Source organism: Podarcis liolepis (assembly GCF_965112155.1).
Source record: "Podarcis liolepis genome assembly, chromosome: 12".
Classification (NCBI taxonomy): Eukaryota; Metazoa; Chordata; class Lepidosauria; order Squamata; family Lacertidae; genus Podarcis; species Podarcis liolepis.
Genome location: NC_139563.1, coordinates 21,194,015 through 21,220,574, shown reverse-complemented (window position 1 = coordinate 21,220,574; position 26,560 = coordinate 21,194,015). Strand labels below are relative to the sequence as shown.

At 44.1% G+C, this 26,560-nt stretch overlaps 2 protein-coding genes and 1 long non-coding RNA gene across 5 annotated transcripts in view; 1 reads left to right on the top strand and 2 right to left on the bottom strand.

Moving 5' to 3' along the window:
* LOC310689715 overlaps window positions 1-26,560 on the bottom strand; it is an 83,690-nt gene that overhangs the window by 28,478 nt on the left and 28,652 nt on the right. The window lies entirely within an intron of this gene.
* The window catches only part of LOC310689620 (phthioceranic/hydroxyphthioceranic acid synthase-like), a 54,830-nt gene that overhangs the window by 8,021 nt on the left and 20,249 nt on the right, over window positions 1-26,560 (top strand). For all 3 annotated transcript variants that reach the window (XM_083467345.1, XM_083467343.1, XM_083467344.1), the window contains exon 2: window positions 26,451-26,560. The gene's annotated coding sequence lies outside the window, so the exon portion shown is untranslated. The remainder of the gene's footprint in view (window positions 1-26,450) is intronic.
* Window positions 1,871-26,476, bottom strand: LOC310689642 (patched domain-containing protein 3-like; the record flags this gene model as incomplete). Its single annotated transcript, XM_083467426.1, has 4 exons — window positions 1,871-3,761; window positions 3,986-4,131; window positions 5,371-5,492; window positions 25,694-26,476. 4 exons carry the CDS (start codon window positions 26,474-26,476, stop codon window positions 2,176-2,178), a joined length of 2,637 nt encoding a protein of 878 aa, XP_083323552.1. The 3' UTR covers window positions 1,871-2,175.

The window sequence follows — 26,560 nt, the reverse complement described above, 5'->3', positions numbered from 1 at the left end:
GAGAGGACGACATAGGCTATGAGATTAACCCCACTCAGTGGACCAGAATGTGGTCTAAACCCCTCTTTAAATCCATATCAACGAAAAGGAAAGAACTCACTCTGAAACTCACCTACAGGTGGTACCTAACACCAAGGAAATTAGCGCTAATATGCCCAGGAACCTCACCAAAATGCTGGAGAGGGTGCACCTCCACAGGCACATACCTCCACATGCGGTGGGAATGCCCCCAAATCCAACTATTCTGGACAACAGCCATACGAGAAATATGTAAAATAATAAAGAATTAGAAATCACCCCAGAACTGGGCCTACTAAACATCTTCCAAGACAATAATGCCCACTCACATCACAAAGAACTCATAACCCACCTACTCTCAGCAGCCAGAAACATAACCAGACACTGGAGAGGCCTGCCAGGAGTAAGCATGGACCAATGGTACCAAATAGTATGGAAAACAGCCTTACTAGAAAAATTAACCAATAAACTGAAACTGACATAGAAGCATGATCAATAGAATATGGCTATCCTGATTCAAAAAACACCCACCCAACTCACACATGAAAACAAGGTTCACCACAGCCAATCACAAACAAGCAACCACACCCCAACTTCTCTCACCACCAAAGGAACACAAGCGAATAGCAAAGAGAACCTGCACAAACGACGCTGACACAAAACCCTACACATACATTAAGTAAAAAAGAAACCTCCCCACCCCACCCACCATGGCCCCTCCACCTTTTCTTCCTAATGTAACACTAATGTCTCAACAAATGAAACTGACCTGTAGAAAAGGTAAATTGAAAAAAGAGACATTGCACATACTTTTATAAACCAAGAAATCTTGAAAAAAACATTAAAAAAAAGAAATTTAAAAAAAAATATGACACAAGCGAAACTTGCTATATTGTATATTTTGGGTGCTGATACCACAGCATCTTTGGTTTAACAGAGAACATAAGATATACTACCTTAGGCCCCTACAGATCTGGGATAAGGAGGGGTTCCCACTTCAATAGGTGGTATTTCCAAGCAGCTTTGAACTTTGGCACCAAATTTCTTTTTAAAAAGGCACTGATTATGTATTCCTTTCTCTAAAGCAACCTCCCCCAACCTGGTATCCTCCAGTTTTGCACTACAATTCCCATCAGCCTCTGCTGGCACTGTCAATGGTCTGGGATGGTGGGAGTTGTAGACCAACAACATCTGAAGGACACTAGGTTAGTTAAAAGCTCTAAAGGCACCTTGGGTGACAAAGATGTACCGGTAACAGCACAGGTTGAAAATTCTCAACATTTCTTCCAGTACATCACCAGTCTCTAACCCAACCCAAATGGAGGCCTATAGTTTACAGCAGGTGTGGAGAACTTCTGGTCCGTAAGCATAATTAGCAGGGGTGCATTTTTGTAAACCACTTTGAGGTGGTTTTTTTGTTTGTTTTTTACATTCAATCAGTATAGAATTTTAATGAAATAAATAATGTCTGTGAGGCCTCATTTGGCCCACAAGACTATTTCAGCCAAGCCATGTCTGCCCGCCCTACATCAAGTGTTGACCAGGTAAAAACATGGCTCAACTGAAAGGGGTTTTGAGGCACTGTCAATCAGTGGAATGGTAGTACCTGAAATATCCTAAGCAAACAGCTGTGTTTGCTTTGCAACACCTGACAATCAGCTAATCATTGGGTCTTACGAAGCCCTATGAAAAGTGCTCTGCAAGACCCATGTGGGCAAAAGGACCACCTGATGTAATTGTGATGTCAGTGGTCCTGCTCACTTTCCAAAGTTGGCCCGCAAGTGGTGGGAGAGAGAACACTGAGGAACAACAATAATAATAATAATAATAATAATAATAATAATAATAATAATAATAATAATAAATTTTATTTATTATCTGAGGCAAAACTGGGCTCATAGAGGCTAACATCAAATATATGACATATTACCATAAAATCAAGCAATCAATTAAAATACATCCTACATCCTAAAATCAAGTCAGAATCAAAGTAAAACCCAATCAGATGGCAGCCTGCAAGGTAGGGATGGGGACCTTAAATGCTCACCAGGAAGAGCCCACTCCTGCCCTCTAGGTAATTAGTTCCATTATGGAACTGCTCTCATTGTAATATTGTCATGTTTACATTAGGCGGTTTCATAATACAGTATTTGTATCTTAGAGAGGAACTCCTCCAGCACTGGAGCTCTGGGCACTGACTGGAAGCTGTCTATTTGGCATTTTACTACAAAAGCCGAAGAAAGTTAAGAACACAGGAATAAAAATGAGTCCGTGAACAGCCCCAAACAAGATCACCAGAAACATTATCTTAAAAAAGGTTCTGAAGATGTAAGAGGATGCCATGGAGAGGACAATAACTCCCAAGATAGTGGAAATAGCTCCCTGTGTAACAGGGTAGCCAAGGATGTACAAAGCATCCACAGCCTTGTCATTCACTTTGTGTTTCTCACTGGCAACAAAATTATAAGAAATATGGGCTGAGAAGTCTACTGAAAACCCTATGCAAATTACAAGGTTGATCATGGATATGGAATCAAGATTCACACTCCAGAAGGACATGAAACCAGCTACACCGACAATAACAGAGGCAATAGCAAAGGTTACCCACAAAGAACAAAGAGGATTGGGAATGAGTAGTAAGGAAATAAGTAGCATGGCTCCAGCAGCAATCACAATAGCTTGAACCGTGTCCTGAGCGATCACAAGATATTGATCAAAGTATATAAAAGCTGGATGATAAACCATTAACGGTACCTTGCAGTCCTTAGCAAGACCTCTCAGCTCATTTAAAAGACTCCTCTCATCCACTGCAGTAGTAACATTGACTGTCTGTATGAAAAAACGTGATGCTATTATTTCTGTAGCAATAACATAAACATCCCACTTGAAGTCTGGATTAATCCTAAAAAGGGTGGCTAAATTGTCAATGAAAAGCCTACGGTCATCTATATTGAAAGACATACGTTTAGCGACATCTTGGTAAGTTCTCAACCAGGACACTGATAAATTCTTGTTGACGTAGGATGAGCTTTCTAGTGCGTTCATACAGTTTTCAACATCTGCACGGACTGATGAATTCCAATAAGCTTCGCTTTCAGTAACAACCACCATAACCCTTGGGCCATATTCTGAAAAATATTCCTTTTCCCATTCATAATACTGGATGACATAAGAATTGTCACTAGCTAGATTTCGAAGATCTATACCTTCTTGGACTTGAGTGCAGCCAAAAATACTAATACCCAAGTAGATGAGATAAAGGACTACCACAAGCACCTTGGTCCAGCTGTGCATAAGGAAGGGACCGTAATACTTTCTAAAGAATCCATTCATGGGGTGTTCAGTCTCTGCTCCAGTGGACTCATCAAAAGACCCTCCTACACAGCACATGTTATATGTGCAGCCCTGAGAATCCTGAGGCTCATTGTTCACTTTCATGAATGTGAGCCAGTGTCTGTTGCTTTCTTCTCGTCTCCCGTTTAAAGCAAGAACTGCCCCCAAGAATGTCAGGTTGTATAAGTAGCAGAACACAAAGGCTGTTCCTGTATAGATGCAAAATGCCTGAACGGACTGGAATGGAGTTGCAATTCCAATGTAAAAGGCTAACACGTCTGTGAGGGTTGTGATGGTAATGGATACAGCTGCTTTTCCATAGGTGTCAGCCATTCGCTCTCTGACACTGTCCTTCACTTTAGTCTGCTGCCAGCAAGACACCAGGATGAACATGTCATCAACACCAACCCCTGAAGAATGGCAAATATATAACATATTAGTTCCTATATGTCATGCGAGAAGAGAAATACAGTGGTACCTTGATACTTGAATGGCTTGGCTCCCCCAAAAAAGGCTCCTTAACGCCGCAAACCCGTAGATATGTAAGAGAATTTTCACCCATCATGATTCTTAAATATATTAATGAAAAGCCCAATGGAGAAGTCAGGAGGAATGTGTACATTTGCTCACTTACCAAGGATAAGAAATGGCGAATTTGCAACTGTGACAACAAACGGCACCCCACAAAAGAGCAGCAATCCAAAGCTGCTGACGACAGATAAGCCTGCTGACAGCACCCCAAAAGCTGCAACCCACACTTTTGTCCGTACACAGTCCAGCCTGGAAAACAGATTAAGAAGATTCTAATTCGATTCAGAGTATCACGGTAAACGTGCTAATCCCCCCTCCCGCTGAACCAAGCTAAACCCGTTAGCACCACATGGATCGGCTATGCATGCACTGAAGCTGCGTGAAGCTTTGTTTTGAAGCCCTAGTTGCACAAAATATCTCAAAAAAGGATGCAAGCTTCCAAGCTCCCCAGAATGCTTCATCAGCTAGACAGTAAACAAACCAAGGAGGGGGGAGAACAAAGTTGGCTGTTGGTAAGGCCATTGAGTCTGCATTCTTCGATGGAATGTGGGAAAGATGGCAGACATTCAGATGAAGCTTGGTAGATCTACTACCTCCTCCTAATAAATAATAATAATAATAATAATAATAATAATAATATAATAATAATAATAATAACAATAACAACAACAATAATTTATTATTTCTACCCCGCCCATCTGGCTAGGTTTCCCCAGCCACTCTGGGCGGCTTCCAACAGAAGGTTAAACATACATTAAAACATCAATCATTAAAAACTTCCCTAAACAGGGCTGCCTTCAGATGTCTTCTAAATGTCATATAGTTGTTTATTTCTTTGACATCTGATGGGAGGGTGTTCCACAGGGTGGGTGCTACTACCGAGAAGGCCCTCTGCCTGGTTCCCTGTAACTTCGCTTCTCACAGTGAGGATACCGCCAGAAGGCCCTCAGCGCTGGATCTCAGTGTCCGGACAGAGCAATGGGGGTGGAGACGCTCCTTCAGGTATCCAGGACCAAGGCTGTTTAGGGCTTTAAAGATCAGCACCAACACTTTGAATTGTGCTCAGAAATGTACTGGGGGCCAATGTAGGTCTTTCAAGACCAGTGTTATGTGGTGGCCACTCCCAGTCACTGGTCTAGCTGCCACATTCTGGATTAGTTGGGAGTTTCTGGGTCACCTTCAAAGGTAGCCCCACACAGAACGCGTTGCAGTAGTCCAAGCGGGAGATAACTAGAGCATGCACCACTTTGGCGAGACAGTCTGCGGGCAGGTAGGGTCTCAGCCTGTGTACCAGATGGAGCTGGTAGACAGCTGTCCTGGACTCAGAATTGACCTGCACCTCCATGCACAGCTGTGAGTCCAAAATGACTCCCAGGCTGCGCACCTGCTCCTTCAGGGGCACAGTTGCCCCATTCAGAACCAGGGAGTCCCCCATACACTCTCACAAAATGAAAATATAAAAATTACTTCCCTTTTCTCAGCAATTACCTTGAGCATGAGATAATTGAGAAGGTTATTGTTAAGGTATACGTGATGGAAAACAAAGGGACCACTTCCTTAGTATTTTTTTCAAACTCTTCTTGTCTGGACAATGAAGTAAAATAAGCCACCTGCCATAGGGAGCGGGGGGGGGGGGGGAGAGAAGGTCACATGTTAAATATTTTCTCTCTCTTAATATATAAATCTATTTTTTTAAATAATATTTATTATTTTTCCAAAAACACTGGGGAAAAAGAAAAAAAGAAAAAGAAAAACAATACAACACATCAAATTAACAAAACAAGACAAAGACAATAAAATAAATCAAACAATTTCATTATCCCATCTTTCATTCACTTATTTCCACGACCTCCTCACACCTCCCTTTTTGTATTCCACTTCTGTTAATTATTTCAGCAATTCCTTTCCATCTTCCTCTGTTTTCTATCCTATAATTATCTTAACTCATTCTAACCTTATTTTTTCCTTTAATACTCTATTAACCTATCTGTACTTAATTCCTTATAATATTTCTACTAAAGCCATATAACTTCATTTCAACATTTTTCTAACATTCATTAATTTCACAATATTTCTGTAGATAGTCTTTAAACTTTTTCCAATCTTCTTCCACCAACTCCTCTCCCTGGTCTCGGATTCTGCCAGTCATTTCCGCCAATTCCATGTAGTCCATCAACTTCATCTGCCATTCTTCCCGGGTGGGCAAATCTTGTGTCTTCCAATACTTCGCGATGAGTATTCTTGCTGCTGTTGTTACATACATAAAAAAAGTTCTATCCTTCTTTGGCACCAATTGGCCGACCATGCCCAGGAGAAAGGCCTCTGGTTTCTTCAAGAAGGTATATTTAAATACCTTTTTCATTTCATTATAAATCATCTCCCAGAACGTCTTAATCCTTGGGCACGTCCACCAAAGGTGAAAGAATGTGCCTTCAGTCTCATTACATTTCCAACATTTATTTTCAGGCAAATGGTAAATTTTTGCAAGCTTGATTGGTGTCATGTACCACCTATAAATCATTTTCATTAAGTTTTCTCTTAGGGCATTACATGCCGTAAATTTCATACCTGTGGTCCATAACTGTTCCCAGTCAGCCATCATTATATTATGTCCAACATCTTGTGCCCATTTAATCATAGCTGATTTCACCATTTTATCCTGAGTGTTCCATTTCAACAGCAAGTTATACATTCTTGACAAATTCTTAATTTTAGAATCTAGCAATTCTGTTTCCAATTTTGATTTTTCCACCTGGAAACCAACTTTTTTGTCCAAATTATATGCCTCCATTATTTGATAATAATGGAGCCAATCTCGCACTTTATTTTTCAATTTTTCAAAGCTCTGCAATTTTAGTCTGTCTCCCTCTTGTTCCAGAATTTCCCAATATTTCGGCCATTTGGCCTCCATATTGAGTTTTTTTCTGTGCCTTCGCTTCCATTGTTGACAACCATCTTGGGGTTTTCTTTTCTAACAAATCTTTATATCTTATCCATACATTAAACAATGCTTTTCTGACAATATGATTTTTAAATGCTTTATGTGCTTTTACCTTATCGTACCACAAATATGCATGCCAACCAAATACATTATTAAAACCTTCTAGGTCCAACACATCAGTGTTTTCAAGTAGCAGCCAACAAAAAGCAGCTGATTCATAGTATAGAGTTTTAAGTCTGGCAGGGCAAATCCACCTCTTTCTTTAGCATCAGTTAATATCTTAAATTTTATTCGGGACTTCTTGCCCTGCCAAACAAATCTGGAAATATCTTTCTGCCACTTCTTGAAACAATCCATCTTGTCCAAAATTTGTAATGTTTGAAACAAGAACAACATCCTTGGCAGCACATTCATTTTTATCACAGCAATTCGGCCTAACAATGATAACTTCAAGTTTGACCATATTTCTAAGTCCTTTTTCACTTCAATCCAACTTTTTTCATAATTATCCTTAAATAGATTTACATTTTTAGCAGTCATATTAACCCCTAAATATTTCACTTTCTTAACCAATGTTAGTCCTGTCTCTTCCTGAAATTTCTCTCTCATTTACAGTTAAATTTTTCTCTAAAACCTGAGTTTTCATCTTATTCAGCTTAAAACCTGCTACTTGCCCAAATTCTTGAATCAATTCCAATACCCTTTTTGTACTAGATTCTGGTTCCTGTAGGGTCAATACTAAATCATCAGCAAATGCTTTCAGTTTATACTGTTTAACTCCCACTTGTATACCTTTGACCTCTTGGTCCTTTCTTATCATGTTTAACAAAACCTCAAGGACCGATATAAAAAGCAGTGTAGAAATTGGGCAACCTTGTCGTGTCCCTTTCTCAATCTTAAACTCTTCTGTCACTACATTATTCACAATTAATTTTGCCTTTTGTTCTGAATAAATTGCACCTATACCATTTTCAAAACCTTGGCCTACCCCCATCCCCTGTAGATTCTTCTTCATAAAACTCCAAGAAATGTTGTCAAAGGATTTCTCCGCGTCCACAAATATGAAGACAGCCTTAGTATTTTCTAAAATATTAATTATATTCCTCATATTATCAGACAGATGTCTGCCCGCTTGATCTTTATGAATTTCTTCTACTAACACCTTTTTTAATCTTTTGGCCAAAATGTCTGCAAAAATTTTATAATCCACATTTAGCAACGATATGGGGCGGTAGTTTTTGAGCTGTGTCTTTTCAGTCTGTTTTCGGTATAAGTGTAATGTAAGCTTCCTTCCACGACTCTGGTGCCTTTCTTCCTTCCAATATTTCATTACAGACTTCCTTCAATTGTTGTATTAACCAATCTTTCAAAGATCTGTAATATCTTGAAGTCAAACCATCTGGTCCTGGAGATTTACCTAATTGCATGTTCTGAATAGCCCCTTCCACCTCCTGGTCCGTTATTTTGTAGTTCAACATTAGTTGTTTTTCCTGTGAGATTTTGTGTAGTCCATTTATTTTCAAGAATAGATCAATGTCCATTTCTTTCTGCTTCTCCTGTGTATAAAGTTGTTTGAAATACCTCTGGAAACACTTCCTAATCTCCACTGGGTTCTGTATATTTTTTCTTTCCACTTCCAAATTCGTGATAGTATTGAGTTTTTGTCTTTTTTTCATTTGCCAGGCCAACAATTTCCCACATTTATTTACCGATTCAAATGTCTTTTGCCTCATCTGTTTAATCTTCCATTCTATTTCCTGATTCATCAGCTTCGCATATTGTACCTGGTATAACTTTATCTCTTTCAGAATCTCCTGTGACTTTGGTTTTGCTCTCAGTTTCTTCTCTCCTTCCCCTATCTTTCCCAGGTTTTTATCCTTTTTTTCATTCTGAGTTCTCTTCTTAATTGCATTCTGTTGTATTAGGAATCCTCTCATAACCGCTTTGCTTGCATCCCAAATTACTCTTTTTTCCACTGTAGTGTTCATGTTTATCTCAAAATAATCTCTTAAGAGTTTTTTGGGCCTTCTTGGTCACCTCTTCATTCCTAAACAAGGTGTCATTCATCCTCCATCTGAAGGAGCCGCTTGGCGTTAATTTCATTTCCATCTTCACCGCATTATGGTCCGAACAAGTTTTGGGGCAGATCTCCACTTTGCTAGTCTTTGGAGCCAGTCCCCTGGTTACCCAGATTTGGTCAATTCTTGTCCACATCATTTTAGCCTCAGAGAAGAAAGTTCCCTCTCTTCCCAGAGGGTTCTTCATTCTCCAAATATCAACTAAATCCATATTTTCAGTCATGTCAAAAAGGGTTTTTGGTAGTCTACCATGTTTGGTGACTACCTGTCTCTGTGCCTTATCCATATTTGTAGACACCACTCCATTCATATCTCCCATCAAAATCATATTATAATCCATATAATCCATCAGGGTCTCATGTAACTTCTTAAAGAATTCCGATTTTCCTTCATTTGGTGCATATATACCTAGAATCAAAAATTTCTCTCCTTGTGATTGAATTTCAATTGCTACAAATCTTCCTTGGTTGTCTTTAAATAAGAATTTCGGTGATAGGCTCTCCTTTGCATAGAGGACCACTCCTCTTTTTTTAACTTTGTCTGATGAAATGAATTCTTGGCCCAATCTTTTATTACTCATTATTTTCCTGTGTAGCCTTATCACATGTGTTTCTTGTAAACAAATTAAGTCCAAATGTTCTTTTTTCAATAAATGAAAGACTTTCCGCCTCTTTTCAGGGGAATTTAGTCCATTCACATTCCAGCTCAAAACCTGCAACGCCATCATGTAATTACGCTAATGTTCCTCCAACTGCACCCAATGCTTGCTCTTCTTCTGTTGGTAGTAATGGTAGCACGTTCACTGGGGAGTCCAGTCCAAAAGACAATGTTGATATGTCCAATGTTCCCCTGTTTGGTGATCTTCTGTCCGATGCTCTCTGCTCTGGTGCTCTATCTGGTGATCTTCTGTCCGATGCTCTTGGCTCTTTTCCAAGTCCCTTCTGCAAATCTTCCTCGTACTTGTACAAAAACTTCACTTTATCCTCTACTGATCTTATTTTTATTTTCCTACCTTTGAAACTGAAAGATAGGCCTTGGGGAAACTCCCACCTAAAGATAATTTTATTCTTTCTCAGCAGGGCAACAATATCTCCGTAGTCAGGCCTAAGATCCAAAAGATATTTCAGGACGTCTTTAAAAATTACCACTCTTGACTGTTGTACTTCTAGGTTCTTCTGGTAGTGCCAACCCAAGATTCTATCTCTCTCTTCTTTAGATCGAAGAGTAATCAAGCAGTCTCTTATTATATTCTTCTCTTTTCCCCCTCCTCTTCCAAGTCTGAAGGCCCTCACTATTCTAAACTCTTCTTGTCCCAAGTCCAGGTCCCAAAAATCAGCAAATTCCTGTGTAAGAAAGTCTATCAAACTTTCCTTCTCAAATTCAGGTAGGCCTCTGATCCTCAAATTTGTCTGTTTTTCTTTAAGTTCAATCATAGCAAGCGTCAGCTTATGTTCATCAAGTTGCCTCTGTAGGGCTGAGACTCTCTCTTTCACCAATTGTGTTACTTTACATTCAGCAGCTGCAGCCTTTTCCCTAGCTTCCTCCGCAGTCTGCTGTATCAGAGTGGAGTCCTGTATCAATTTCTGAATCGTTTCTGTATTGGTATTCACCTTTAGTCCCAAATTGTTTATGCTTTCCGTATTTAAATCAATTTTATTAGTTGCAGCGTCCACTTTCTTATCAAGCTGTTCCAATGAGTCATTTATCTTACTTAACGCAACCGCTAGTACCTCTTCTGATAGCATTCCTTTTGATTTTGGTTGTGCTGATATAGACACAGCAGCAGCCGGAGGGAGGGGATCTGGTATTGAACTTCTCCTAGGTTGCTGCCTAATCTTCCCAGACCTTAATGTTTTTTCAGCAGTTGGCAAATCTATTTTTTCCTTTCCATTTGCCATAACACTTAAACGATTCAAGGTCAGTCCCAGAGTCTCACAGTTTCTTATCTTACAGCTGGAAATTCCCCTAGCTCCACACTTGTAGAACTCTTGTAAAACAACCAGTTTCAAAAACTTCCACTAGGGGGAAACAGTTTCAATTTATGTTACTTGTATTGATCAATAATGTCCTCTTTTAAACACAGTTCAAACATCCAAAGTTAGTTTCCATTTTCTGTTACTATTTATTCCTTTTAAGAAACAACCAGAGACTGTAGAAACAATGTAGAAACAATGTATTTGTCTTACTTAGCTAGCTGTCAGTGAACGTTCTATACGCTGTCAATGGACATTCCAAAAGACGTCAATCCAGCTAGCAGCCCGTTTCCAGGGTCAGAGCGGCAGTATTCTGACTCTCTTCACTCTTTCCTGCAGGTCTACTCAGTCCACAACTTCCCCCCTCTTCTCCTGCCCCCGAGGGGGGATTAAATGTTCTTTACCATTGAAATTTTAGTATTTTGCAAAGGGCTTTCCAAGGCTTCAGCTTACAGCCTTTTTGCTTCAGTCTATTTACAAAAAGGGGAGGCGGACTTCCTGTATTGAACCTCCCCGCTTCGATACCAAATTATACGTTTAGAAATCTAATTCTCCCGTTCCAGCTCTACTCACGGGTAATTGCTTTAGATTCAAATTGTCCACAGGAAAAAGTCAGCGTTCTCCGGCAACAGCTATGCGGCTTCGCTCCATGGAAGAAGCAGACGACTCGAAGCACCGCACCACTCACCGCACGTCGCTCCGGAACCCCGAAATCGGGTTTCCCCGCGAGTAGGGGAGGCGCAAAAGGTGCCCGCCGAATCCCACGTTCACAGGTTTCTCCTGCCTGTGATTTTTTGCGGGTCTCTGCCTTCGCCGTAGCGGCCAGACCCAATTTTCCACGGGGCAAATTCCTCCCGGTCAGAGGAATTCAGCCATTGCCGATGGCGCCAACCCGGAAGTCCTTGATATATAAATCTAAATGCTCACAAGAGTATAAAGACAGGGTGCAATTAGCAGAATATAAGTGGGACCTGAAATACATTTTGCAGCATGGAGTGTTCCTGTACAGGGGCCCAGGATAGCAAACAATAAAAACATCCTTAAAACAATTCCAATACTGATGTAGACTGGGAAAGATCTCTACTTGCTAAGAGCAAGGTTCTTCAGGAGGCACTTAAAAGACAGCCGATACAGCGTCTGTGTAATATTCAAGCAGTGGGGAGTAATTCCAAAGGACAGGTGTCACAGCACTAAAGGCCCAAGTCCTACATTGTGCGGAACAGACCTCCTGATCAGGTGGTATCTGCTGGAGGCCCTCAGTGACTTGATTTGCCATATAAGGGGTGAGGTGGTCTTTCAGATAGCCCTTCCTAAACAGTGCACGACTTCATACACCAAGGGTTCAAGTTAGGCAGCCCTGCCCTCTTTGAGAATAATTCATTTCACTCCGCATCCCATTGGACACTCAACATTCTGAGGCCGCCCAGCAATTCTCAGTCTTCATTAAGCTGCTTGGTTGGGTTGGCTGAACAAAGTCTCTAATGCCTCAAGTCACCAATGTGTGCACAGCCTATGACTGGCAGAGGCCGCAGGTTAGCACCACTGTCTGGCTTCCAACTTCTAGAGACAGCCACGAGTTTACATAACTTTTAAAATGGGATTAGACAAATCCACGGAGGATAATAATACCGATGGCAACCAGCCATGATGCTATTCCATGTCTCCATCTTCAGAAGCAGCATGCCTCTAAGTAATGTAAAGGGACTGCTGACCATTAGGTCCAGTCGTGGATGACTCTGGGGTTGTGGCACTCATCTTGCTTTACTGGCTCAGGGATGTGGCGTACGGCCAGCATGACTAAGCCGCTTCTGGTGAACCAGAGTAGCGCACGGAAACGCCGTTTACCTTTCCGCCGGAGTGGTACCTATTTATCTACTTGCACTTTGACGTGCTTTCGAACTGCTAGGTGGGCAGGAGCAGGGACCAAACAACGGGAGCTCACCCTGTCGCGGGGATTCAAACTGCTCAGAAAGCCCTAGGCTCTGTGGTTTAGACCACAATGCCACCCATGTCCCTTATGCCTCTAAGTACCAGAGTGAGTTCTGTTTAATAGGGTGAGAGGGGAAATACATGCTAATGAATGAAAAGCTGCAACAGACTAACCCAAATGGAATAAAACTTACTGTCTGGAGCAGTTCCTATACTTTTCTTCTGGATGCAAAGAGGCATATTAATAGCCTTACACTGAACAGTGTTACTGGCTCCAGTACTCAAACCACATAGTGGTGGGGGGAGGGGGGAGGGAGAGAGAGAGAGAGAGAGAGAAAGGGTGGAACTATTCAGGCCTGGGTAGCACAGATAAGCCGAACTAGTTGCACTAATAACCATCCTAGCTGAGAAAACAGATACAGTACAAATTTTGCTTGGGCTTGTTAGCCAACCCTCATTTTTAGCAGCCAGTGAGGTTCTGCTTTCTGTTCTACAAATGCTAAGGGAGCAGGTCCTTTTTTGTTTTCATTTTCGCAAAGAAGGGGGAGGGGTTCCTATGGGTGAGGAGCTGTGGGTCGAATGATATGCATTTCGAAGAAATCAGCCCATCACACTGACATAATCTGGCGGAGGTGTTGCTAAAGGTTAATTCAGGGCACCAAGCTTTTTGCAGTGGGGCCCAAATCTCAATCCCCTTGGGGAGAAAGATGGCCGCCGAGCTAGCTGCAGAGTTCTGGAGGTTATCTGAAGCAAGTTCTAAATCTGCTTTTTAAACAGGCTCGACACCGAGCCAACCTTTGAAACTCCCTTTATAATATATTTTAACTCCTCCAGAGTTTTTAAGTAGTTTAATAGTCCTTTTAGCTTGTTGCTTCTAAAAAAGAGCCCCTTTGCTACCTTGTTACCTTGTTATCTTGATGTCCGGAGGGTTTTGCTCCCCGCGATGCCGCGCCCCTCAAGTCTGACCGACAACAAGGAAAACGGGTGACAGCTGATTTATTGCCAACTCCGTGTTACGCTCTGAACTATAAGCTATCAAATTACAAATCACAAACAGCTATTCCAAATCTTGCCTCATTTGGATCTTAGCCCATAGCTGGGTGGACAAAGATTTACAAATGGTACTTACTAGGAAGAAACGTAGGGACCTGGGGATAGTGACAAGTCCATTGTTCCAGGAGTGTTATGAGAAACAGAGCAAAATCACGCAATACTTTTTACACACAAGGGACAACGAAAATGGAAATGGAAATGGAAATGAGCAAAAGATGGCTGAGATGGCTGAGTTGAAGCAGGATGAGGCTCTTCTTTTTCCCTCTGCTGCTCAAGATCACTCAACCTTCTCTAGAGGAATACAGGACACAGAGAATAACAACAAAAATAGAAATACAATGAGCCTGGCCCATGAAATAGCCTTGGCTGAGATATTATCTTCAGAGTTACAGGAAGAAACCCGAAACTCCCAGAAATCCCAGACTTCATCTATGGGCTCCCAGACGGAAAACAATGACTGCTATCCTCAGGACTGGCTGCTTTCTATAAATCTGGATCTGGCAGCTATGGAAAAATATTTAACAATAACAAATGGGCTGCTCCTGACATTAGTGGAAAATTATCCCCTCCAAGCTAAAGGCTCAGAACCTCATGGTGTTGATCCACAAACCACCCCTCAAGAGCCAGAATATACAAAGCAACCAGCAACCAGCAAGTGCACACAAGGATCAGCAGCGGAAAATCATTTACACCAAGGAAAGGACATAGGGCTGTATGTATCTGCCCCTAAAACTGAATTTCCTATCGAAGTAAATCAAAAGAAGCGAGGCATTAGTAAGAGACCCCATAAGAAGAAAGCTGAAACTAAAAAGAAAAGTAAGAACATAAAAACTGCAAGGAAATCTGTTACAAACCGACGTGCATGCAAAGTATGCTGGAAAAGACTATATAAGCTGATTCCAACAAAACCAAAAACAAACTCTAACAAACCTGCTACACATGGCAGCAGAGAGAACAGCAGTGTGGATCCAGGAAAAAAGATCCAGCTGAAGTCTTTGAAAGAAACATCATTGCTGCCTAATAAAACAAGTGAGGAAACGGAATCACTACCCGGGTGCTCTATGCTGAAACCCCAAGGATGTGGGAAAATGATTGCTTGTACATGAGAGCATGAGCAAAGTTCTTATTGTTACAGGGTGATCTCATAGCTAGAAGCATCCTTGGAGCATGAATAGCGCGTGAACAGCTCGTGCTGTCCTATATGATTGGCTAACGTGGCATGGCCTGATGCTCGTACGAAGGTCTTTATCTGCTGGCTAGAACAAATTGCTTGCCTTGTATTTTGTATCTTTCTATTTCACACAATAAAAGCTGTGCTGCATTAGCCCTAGGAGCTGCCATATTTCCCTAGGAGCAGCCATATTTCGGAACCTACCATGGTGTGAGACTGATTTTTCTCTGGATGCCGAGCTGTAACTCGACAATTGGTGCCCCTGGTGAGTGCTCCCGTGTGACTGCCTTCGGACTTCACGTTGTTTTTCATTATTCAGCACTCACCAACACGTCGTTCATCCACGTAGTGGATCCCTGGTGAGTGCTCCCGTGTGACTGCCTTCGGACTTCACGTTGTTTTTCATTATTCAGCACTCACCTACACGTCGTTCATCCACGTAGTGGATCCCTGGTGAGTGCTCCCGTGTGACTGCCTGTTTTTCATTATTCAGCACTCACCAACACGTCGTTCATCCACGTAGTGGATCCCTGGTGAGTGCTCCCGTGTGTACAACGTTCAGCTCTCACCTCGCCCCGCAAGGGCTGCAGACGCGTCGTTCATCCACGTAGTGGATCCCCGGTGAGAGCTCCCGTGTGAATGTGATTCTGGACTACGTTACGGACTTATCAGCACTTATCTCCGCCCGGACAGGGCAAAAGGCGCCTCTCTCTCATCCTCCTACGGATCCCTCTGGTAAGTGCTCCCTGCTCTTTTTGCAACTCTTGCAATCAAAGAAAAATCAGTCTCACACCACCTCCTCCGCCCAAGGCATCTGGCACCGCTTCTACTACTCCTCTCCAAGAATCTCTCCGTGCCGCCGCTCCGTTGTTGCCTTTTGATTCTGATACTCCAAATCACTCTCCTGTGATTGCTCCTGCACCCCCAGCCCCCGTCATGCTGACCCAAACCGATGTTCTTGATGGGCTGACGGGAGGAGGCAATTTTCTTACCATTGCCCAACAGTTGGCCCTTGATCCTATGTATTGGGCAGCCACCACAGCCTCAGCCCAAGAGGCTCTGGCCTCTGTCCCTGATGACAGGAATGAGCGAGATGGCCGATGGGGAAGCATCAGACAGGGTCCTGCAAAGCCCTATGGACAATTTGTTGATCGCTTGTACAATACCTTCAAGCGGCAAGTTCAGGACCTGGCAGCACAAGAAGCGATTGTTTGCCAGCTTCCGTTTGATCATACACATGAGGACTCTAAGCAAGCGCTGCGCCTTCTAATGGCAACATCAAATATAGCCATTGCTGATATGCTTACAGCCTGCCAGTCAGTGGGCACTGCTAGCCACGGCCTGTTAGCCACGGCCTTGTCCTCCGCCGTGTCCCAAAATCCTGCAAAGGCTACAACCTGTTGGATTGACAGTGGCTAAGGAAAAAATCCAGCGGACCTTACCCATTACGTACCTGGGACACAAGCTGACAGCATCTGCAGCCATTCCAGTCACGCCTCAACTACAGTTTCCTGATCTTAAACTGGTGGATTTACAACAAATTCTTGGACAGCTTAATTGGATAAAGAGTTATTTGGACCTGCCTACCTCTACTTTGTCTCCACTATTTTCTGCCCTTAAAGGACATAAGGATCCAGCAGACAAGATCACAATCACCTCTGCAATGGAAGAGGCTCTTCCACAGCTGTTCCAGTGTTTCCTGGCACGCTGAAAGGCCATCTTCATCCCTACTGCATTGGCCCCCCTTTTCCCTGGGAAGCCACTTCAACCACCAAACATCATTACAGTTTTGCTGCCTCCTAATAGCAACCATCCCATCTGTATCATCACGCTTCATTGGGCTTGGACTTTTGACTCAGCAGTACAAGGAGCAATACATCAGACTTATTTACAGCAAATGGGCTCCTGTATCTGCAGAAATGGTTGTGTGACTTCTTCTGGATTGTGGTTTTTACATGCCAATAATCGAGCCACGAAATATCACACAGGTTGCTTGGAAGTGGCCATTGGACTAATTTACCATTCTCATCCTTATTGACATTGCTTGGATTTTACCCCCCAGATATTTTTTTTTTCCTCCTCCCTCAGGAGTCCTGCCCTATGATGTGTTCCCCTGAGCATGTACAGAGGGCTGTCTTGGAACTATTGTGGACTCTTGGCAAGGGAGGGGGTGAAGGGATTTTAGTGTGTTCCAGTTGTTTCATTTTTGTGCTTTGGCATGGTTCCCGGACAGAAAGCAACTTGCAATATGGTTTTTTAACACGGCCCACGAAGACAATGGGCTCTGTTCTCGACCTCGTTGCAATCTTTTTAGTTACAGCAAGCGGAATATTCTTGGCTAGTGCCTTTAGCTGCTGAGAAAAATGATTTTTAAAAGCTTCTTGAAGCTTTGAGTTTTTTTTGGTGATGGTATTCTAGTATTCCAGTAAATGCTTCATTTAAGATTAGCAATAATATGAAGGACAATCGTATAAGTTTATCACCTGTGTTTTGTTGCTTGCAGTAATCCCCTTTGCCTTTTCTGGAACCTACACTCTAGGAATAGTGATACCCCTGATATACAAAATAGATAAGCTCCCAGCGGTCCGTTTGCGTAACAGAAGGGAAGTACAATCACCTATTTCTCAATATACAGGGACAGCTATCTCTAGGTCCCTTCTGCCTTCTTTAGGTGCAGCCATGAATTACCGTGATTTGCATAAATTGGCAAACTGGACAGAAAATTTGTTTAATTCCACCATTTTGGCTTTAAAAATGATTAACAAAGAAATATCAGAAATAAGAAATGTAGTTCTTCAACATCATTATGCTTTAGATGTGATCCTTGCTTCTAAAGGTGGAATTTGTGCCTTAATTCATTCTCATTGCTGCATGTATATAACTGATCAATCGACCAACATCTCTGCTACTATTGATCATATGGAACAAATGATAGCCCATAATCCTTTGAATCCACCTGAAAGTTTTGATCCATGGGAGTGGTTGTCTTCTTGGTTACCTAATGGATTATGGTTAAGAAAAATATTATTGATTGTAATTGCATGTATTGCTGGCTTCATTATGGTGTGTTGTTGCATTCAATGCATACCCTCTTTGATTTCCCAATGCACTGCATGGTGGTACCGACCACGGCCCACCACAGGGGTTACAAGAGGAATTTATGTTGCAAAGTGTAGACGCTTAGGCAATGAAGTGTACGATTTGGACTAATGGTCCCTCTTTTCCTCTAATAATATAAACAAGAAAAGGGGACATGTGGGAAAATGATTGCTTGTACATGAGAGCATGAGCAAAGTTCTTATTGTTACAGGGTGATCTCATAGCTAGAAGCATCCTTGGAGCATGAATAGCGCGTGAACAGCTCGTGCTGTCCTATATGATTGGCTAACGTGGCATGGCCTGATGCTCGTACGAAGGTCTTTATCTGCTGGCTAGAACAAATTGCTTGCCTTGTATTTTGTATCTTTCTATTTCACACAATAAAAGCTGTGCTGCATTAGCCCTAGGAGCTGCCATATTTCCCTAGGAGCAGCCATATTTCGGAACCTACCATGGTGTGAGACTGATTTTTCTCTGGATGCCGAGCTGTAACTCGACACAAGGATCCATAAATATTAAAGAAGACTCACCCCACACTATTGATTATGGCAGATTTCAAGATGAGCCAGTAGCAGGGCAAGACTTGCCCCAGGATAAAGGATGGAAACTGATGTTGGCAGATAGGAAGTTAGCTTTTCTTAACTACCCGAAGCCAAAGGGCTTCCTTACACAGGAAGAACGCTCGGTGCATTTTGTGAATATTTTAGATGATATGCTGCCAGGGAAAATAAAATTAAATGACATTACCTCAGTAGATTTCATATTCTACAATGGATATTCTCTGCGAGTGATTGCCTCCTTCAAAGATCAAAACTTGGCTACATATATATATAGATCAAGACATCTGCTGTCAAAGAAAAGGATAACGGTAACAAGATTTTTCGAAAACAGCACATGTTTGAAATTGTTCCCTGATGAGTTTACGACAGCTGAGATAAGATTTACTTGTAAACCAAAGGAGGAGAGAGGACACTCAAAAGACAAACTGGAACATACTGAGCAAGGGCCCTTGAAACTAAGACAGGAGATGAGATTGCCTAATGAGGGGATGGATAACTTCTATCCAGAAGAAAAGGCATTAATAAACCAGTTTGGATTGTTGCCTTTCTTTGCCCAATCTGAGATCTTGAGAAGATTGGAGACCCTTAGAAATAAGTTAACAGAGATGAATGCTCAGGAAAAAGTAAGAGAGAAAGAACCGGCAACGGACCAATTGAAGAAAGAGAACCTCTCTGAAAAAGCTAAGACAGACCTCACGAAAGATTACTTTTATAATACCTCTACAATTGCGGAGATAAACCTGTTAACAACAGATCCAACACAGTGCGTAAGGGACAACAACAATCTACCATCTAAGAAGGAAACCATCCCTATGGCAACCACGAAAGACCACCCTTATATTACCTCTGCAGCTGCAGAGATAAACCTGACAACAACAGATCTAACACAGTGCGTAAGGGACAGCAACAACCTACCATCTAAGAAGGAAACCATCCCTATGACAACCACAACGCGCTCTTGGACCAGCATGAGATACCTGGATGAGGATGAACTTGGCACCAGTCAAATAGAACACCTCAAGGTAGATTCGCCAAAAAAAGGAGTACTGATCACTAACGTTAGCACGCTGCACCCTTCAACTGATTCCATTGAGTACCTGGGCGATAATACATCTATGGACACTGCCAAAATGAATGAAATCCAACTAACAGATAAAAAGATAGGCCCAAAAAATCTTTCAAAGGCAAATTGACTAAGATCAATTTTTGGCAAGACAACGTGCAACCTTGCCTTGCTAACTTGGAATATTGCAGGTTGGCAAAAGAGGCGTTCTGACCAATCCTTTGCTAAATATATCCAGAGACATGACATTGCGTTTCTCCAGGAGACCTGGAGCACAAGTGAAGTGGAGTTAAATGGTTTTTCTGCGTTCTAGCCCTATCTCTGCCTGCCCTGTGCCTGACATCACATGTGACATCAGATGTAGGGCAGGTGGGTATGGTTTGGGCAAAATGGCCTTATGGGCCAAATGGTGAAGCATGGCAGGCCAAATTTGGCCCATGGGCTCAAGGTTTTCTGCCCCTGATTTACATCCAAGCATGTCCAAGCTGTGCAAAAGAAGTAATTCAGGAAACAGCATAAAAGCATAAAATGCATTTTTTAAACCTAGAGATTGTTAGGATATTTCCGTTCCACCTTAAAGGGAGCAGGCTTTGTCAGTAACAGAGTCTGCGCATGTCCTAGTCACAGGATGTTTATGTTCTTGCTGAGATTCCTTTCGTTTTCTCAGTTGGCCGAAGATGCTGACACAGAACGGTCACGTTTTCTTTTGTTCTGTTAAACGCTAATAAAGTCTGAAAATTATGCTCTTCTGCGGTGCAAGCTTTTGGCTGTGTTTCTGCTGATAAACAGTGTACACCCAGCCCTGGAATGTGGCTAGGAATTTCCAGAGGCTTCGTGTCGCTAACTGCTGGATCTGCCTGTCTACGGGAGGCCGATGGATCGTCCAGAACTCCGGCTTGGGGGCTCATGATGGACACTATCTCCCTGGCAGTTTCCCAACAACAAGGTTATGGGCCCAGATTCACGGCACCTACAGGAGAGTAAAGCTGCAACAGACTGCGTTTGAGAGGTATGAAGGGGGGAAAAGCAAAAGGGACGCTTTTTCTGTTATACCTCGGCAAAGAGCCTTTGATCTCCGGCAAGGCTAAATTGGCCTGGGAGCTGAGCCAAAGAGTTCGTGATTAATGAGCTGCCAAGATAAGGGGTCTTTGAAGGCATAGGGCTCACGGCTAAAGTAAAAGCTGGAATGGAGTTTTTCCAAGCTTCTGGAAATGCTGAATCCCCTAAGTTGGATGGGCAGAATTATGAACCCTGGGCAAAATGGTGTGAATCTTTGCTGCGTCAGTTTGGGGTCTGGCATGTTGTTTCTGAAGCCCCCCCAGTTCCTCTGACAGAGAGATGGAAATCGCAGAATTCGAAAGCGATTGACGTAATAGTCCTATCCGTATCTCTTGAGGAAATTAAGACGCTGGCTGGCAACACCACTGCACGTGGAATGTGGTCTGCTTTAATGAGAGCTCACAAACCAATAATCCCAGCCCAGAGTTTGACTGCATCGGAGGTCCTAGCTGTTTCCCAGAATGCGGGTGATTGCAGGGATGCTGAGGGCACCGGTTGCGAGCTGCAGGGGGAGCTGACCGTCACGTCATCCCAGGCAGCATTCCAGCCTCCAGGGGGAGCCAAGGAGTCGGCAGCTGAGAGCTCTGTTTCTCATGGGAACCAAGGCCATCGCCTTTGCAGAAGCCGGAAAGGCAAAGGTAAACAGATGCCTGCAGATGGCCAGGAGCAGAGGGAGGGTGAAGAGCCCGCGGCGCCAGGGAAAAACAAAGCGTTGTTTACTGGCACAGCTTCACCAAAGGCTAAAGGCACGTCTGCAGATGGCCAGAAGCAGGGGGGTGAGCTGCAAAAGCCCACGCCAGTGGAAAGCAAGATTTTGCTTGCTGGCACAGCTTCACCAAAGGCTAAAGGCAAGTCTGCTGGCCAGGAGCAGCAGGGGGGCAAGCTGCAAAAGCCCAAACCGCTGGAAAACAAGGGTTTGCTTGCTGTAAAGACTGCTCCAACAGCCAAAGGAAGGTTTATTGTGGACTCAGGTGCCAGCCGCCACGTTTCCAAGGACAGGCATCTCTTTATCTCCTTCAAGCCACAGGAAGGTGAGATCCACCTGGCTGATGGAAGGACGTTGCAAATTGCTGGAGAAGGGACTGTGAAACTTGCAAGTTTGCACACAACCATCAGCGGTGTACTATATGTTCCAGGCGCTGCAAGCAACTTGTTGAGCGTCCCACAGCTTACTGGGCGTGGTTTTCAGATTTCCTTCAAGAGGAGCGTCTGTGTCATCAGTAAAGGCAAAGAGGACTATTTGCATGCAAAGTTTATGGATGGTTTGTTCCATATAACTTATGATGACACTGTTGTTGTGAATAATGCTGATTCCTGTTGTGTTGCACAAACTAACAAAGTTCTTCATGCAGGTTGCATTCATGATGCGCATCGAAGGTTTTGTCACCTCTCTTGGAAGGCACTGGCCATGATGCCAGAGGTGGTTGAAGGTTTGAACATCAAACCTTGTAAATTTCACATGAAATGTGTATCTTGTGCAGAGAACAAGGTGAAGGTTGCTCCAAAAGGCAAGGAGTCTAGCAGGCAGGCTTCCAAACCCTACCAGCTAGTGCATGCAGACCTGGTAGGGCCACTAGCGCCCTCTTTAGGAGGAGCAAGGTACTTCATGATTCTGATTGATTCTTTTTCCAGGTACATTCATGTGTATTTGCTCGAACAGAAATCGCAAGCGTTTCCAAAGTTTAAGGAATTCTGTGCTTGGTTGGAGAATGTGCACGGTAAACGTATTTCTTGTTTTTTTACTGATCGGGGCGGGGAGTTTACTTCTCAGCAGTTTGAAGCTTTCCTGACTGAGAAGGGAATCCAGCATGACATGTCAACGCCCAGATCGCCATGGATGAATGGGCTTGCGGAGAGAGCAAATCAAACATTGCTGCAAGGAATCAAAACCTTGTTGCATGATGCCAATCTCCCTGATAAGTTTTGGGGGGAGGCTCTGGGGAATTTGGTTTATACCGTTAATCGCAGATTGTCATCACCCATTGGTTGTACCCCCTATGAGAAGATGTTTGGCAAGAAACCCAACACCAAACACATGAAAATATTTGGTTCTGACATGTGGGTACGCACACAACAAACCAACAAGCTTGGGAAGCGTGGGGCACATGGTTTGTTCATGGGGTACGAAAAAGGTGCATACAGGGTATGGATGACTGACTCAAAATCCATAAAGTTCACAAGGAGTGTTGAGTACAATCCTAAGTGGGGGGAAAATGTGGGAATTTTCCAGAGTTACCCAGAGGAGGATGAAGGTGATGTCAGGCAAGCAGCTAAAGCTGAGGAAGCTGCTGATCATGATGAGGATGATGATGAGGATGATGATGATGATGATGATCAGAGTTCGGATTCCAGTTCAGTGGGCGGCGCTGCTGCTGGTGTCAGTGAAAGTGATGACACAGCAGACTACCAGAGCGCAAAGGCCTCAGTCAGACCATCTGATGCGTCTGACAATGAACTGGAAGAACCACTGTTCACCATTGGTCACTTTTCTCCTAAGAAAGAGGAGATGAGTCCAGAAGACTTGCGTCTAGTACGCAGATCTGAAAGGGCGACCAAGGGCAGACCTCCAAAGAGGTATGCTGATGAGTTTGCTAAGACAGCAACTGCTGTTCTTAGTAGCTCAGAGAAGGTATGGGAACCTTCAAGCTTCAAAGAGGTTCAGGAGTTAACCTCTAAAGATGCTGAGCCTTGGCTTAATGCCATGAAGGCTGAAGTTGATTCCTTGAACAGGAACCAAACTTGGGAATTGGTACCGGTAGTCCCAGGAATGAGACTGGTTGGCAGCAAATGGGTCTTCAAGGCCAAGACAGACCAGAATGGCAAGGTAGTCAGACACAAAGCCAGATTGGTTGCCAGAGGTTTTTCACAGGTACCAGGACAGGATTACCACGAGACCTACTCACCCACAGTCAAATATGAGAGCATTCGGCTGATGCTCAAGGTCGCTGCGGAGGAGAAACTGCATGTTTCCCACCACGACATTAATACAGCTTTTTTGTACGGGATTTTGGGGGAGGAGCTGTTCATGCTTCCACCTGATGGGATGCAGATACAGAAGGGAATGGTCTGTAAACTGCGGAAATCCTTATATGGTCTCAAGCAGAGTGCCAGGTGTTGGAACACAAAACTCACTGAGACATTGCTTTCTCTAGGTTTTCACCAGGGCAAAGCTGATCCATGTGTGTTTGTCAAGGAGGAGGGGCAAAACAAACTGTATTGTTTATGTTTTGTTGATGATCTTCTGATGTTTTGGAAGAATCAGGCTTTTTACCAAAGCACCCTAGCTCAACTGAAGGAGCACTTTGACATGAAGGATCTTGGTGAGGTATCCAACTATCTTTCTCTGCAGGTGGAGAGAGACCAAGCAGGTAATTTTCTGGTACACCAAACACAGAAAATTGCTGATGTGTTAACCAGGTTGAATTTGGTTGATGCAAACCCAGCAGACACACCGATGGTGACAGGTTACCAGGTAGACAGTACTGCTGAAGCGTTTTCTGACACAACGCTATACAGATGCATTCTAGGCAAGCTGAATTTCATTGCCAGATGTTCAAGACCTGACATTGCTGTAAGCTGTAATCTGCTTAGCAGACATGCCAACAATCCTACGGTTCAGGATTGGAAAGCTCTGAAGCGCATAGCCCGCTATTTGAAAGGGACTATGCACTACAGGCTGAGGTTCACCAGTCAGAAGACTGGAGGTCTTGAAATCTTTGCTGATGCAAGTTTTGGAAGTGACACCACGGATGGTACAAGCACTTCTGGTGTGTGCTACATGTACAACCACTGCCTGTTTGACTGGTTGTGCAAGAAGCAAACAACAGTGAGCCTAAGTTCCTGTGAAGCAGAACTCAATGCTCTGTCATTTTCACTCATGGATTGTGAATGGTTGATGCAACTGTTTAAGGACATCAGGGTGTCTGTGAAATGTCCTATACAAGTGTATCAAGACAATAGATCGTGTTTGGCTTTGCTGAACTCCGAGAGTTGCAAGCAGAGAACCAAGTACTTGCAGATTAAGCTACATCGTGCAAGAGAGTGTATTCAGAAAGGACTGATTCAGGTGTCCTACATGGCAGGAAATGAAATTCCTGCTGATCTGTTGTCTAAGGTTGTTAACAAAGAACAACATAAGGTTTATGTACAAAGGTTGCAATTGAGTGAACCACAGGTACAACAGGTTACACGGAAAGGGGGAGGATGTTAGGATATTTCCGTTCCACCTTAAAGGGAGCAGGCTTTGTCAGTAACAGAGTCTGCGCATGTCCTAGTCACAGGATGTTTATGTTCTTGCTGAGATTCCTTTCGTTTTCTCAGTTGGCCGAAGATGCTGACACAGAACGGTCACGTTTTCTTTTGTTCTGTTAAACGCTAATAAAGTCTGAAAATTATGCTCTTCTGCGGTGCAAGCTTTTGGCTGTGTTTCTGCTGATAAACAGTGTACACCCAGCCCTGGAATGTGGCTAGGAATTTCCAGAGGCTTCGTGTCGCTAACTGCTGGATCTGCCTGTCTACGGGAGGCCGATGGATCGTCCAGAACTCCGGCTTGGGGGCTCATGATGGACACTATCTCCCTGGCAGTTTCCCAACAGAGATTGACACAAGGCATAGTTATAATGTGCATTATTTTGAAAGAGGCACTCCTTGGCATTCTTGCGTTGCCATAGATGCTGCAATAGCTTGTTTTCTAGTTACTTACTAAAATTAAATGTTTGGCCGCCACTGAATGCCTCCACTTGCTGATGCAGGTGCGTTAGGCATGGGGAACCTCTGACCCTAGTGGTTTGACTTCAGATCCTGTTCGCTCCAGTAAGCATGGCAGCATTAATCAGGCAGACACAGAGAGTCATATCGCGGCTCCATCGTGCCAGGAGACGCTTACCTGGATGGTTGCGAGGTTCAAGGATTTCAGCACGCCCGGGATGCGCTCCAGAAACGTCCGGAGCCAGAGCGCGCTGTCGTTTCTGCGAGAAGCCTCATCCTCCTGCAAGTAGTAGAAGAGGCGCAGCGCTTTGGCTGCCCGGACGGGGCGCGCCGGCCCATCCCCGGGGCCCAAGTCGAGGCCTCCCAGAAAGGGGGGCAGGTAAAGGGGGTTGGCAATGAGCGGAGGGAAGTAGAGCGGGAAGGTGAGGTCGGGCAGCAGCGCCTGGATCCCGGCCGGGTCGCCTTGCACCAAGCTGAGCAGCGGGTTGGCGCTGCTGCAGTTGTGGCCGGGGCTGCTCCGCGCGCAGAGCTGGGCGAAGGGGAGCGCGGCGCCGTCGGGGCTGCGGAGCCCCCGCACCGCCTGGTCCAGCGCCAGCAGCTCGGCGAAGGCCTCCCGGGTGAGGAGCGAGCCTCCGCCGCGGGCCACGGCGATGAAGGAGGCGAAGGAGCCCTCGGTGCTCAGCCTCTCGGTCGAGAAGCGCCGCGCGTCGTCGGTGGGGAAGTGCGCCTGCACGAAGCGCCGCTCGCCCTTGGCGGGGCCCCCGAGCGGCGTGAACTGGCCCTCGATGTCGTTGTCCTCCAGGCTGCTCAGGAACGCGAAGCCGGCGCCCAAAGCGGCCGAGAGCGCCAGAGGCACGAGCAGGAAGGGCCACGGGTGCGCGCCCACTTGGGCGCCCAGGGCCTGCAGCGCACGCGACAGGGGCCTCTCCACACAGTCCGTGTGGCAGTCGAGGGGCGCCATCGCCTTATTTCCCTGGAACTTTTTCTATTTCTCCTCACAGCGGCGAAGAGAGCCGGACAGGACGGAATTAAGACCGTTATCCGA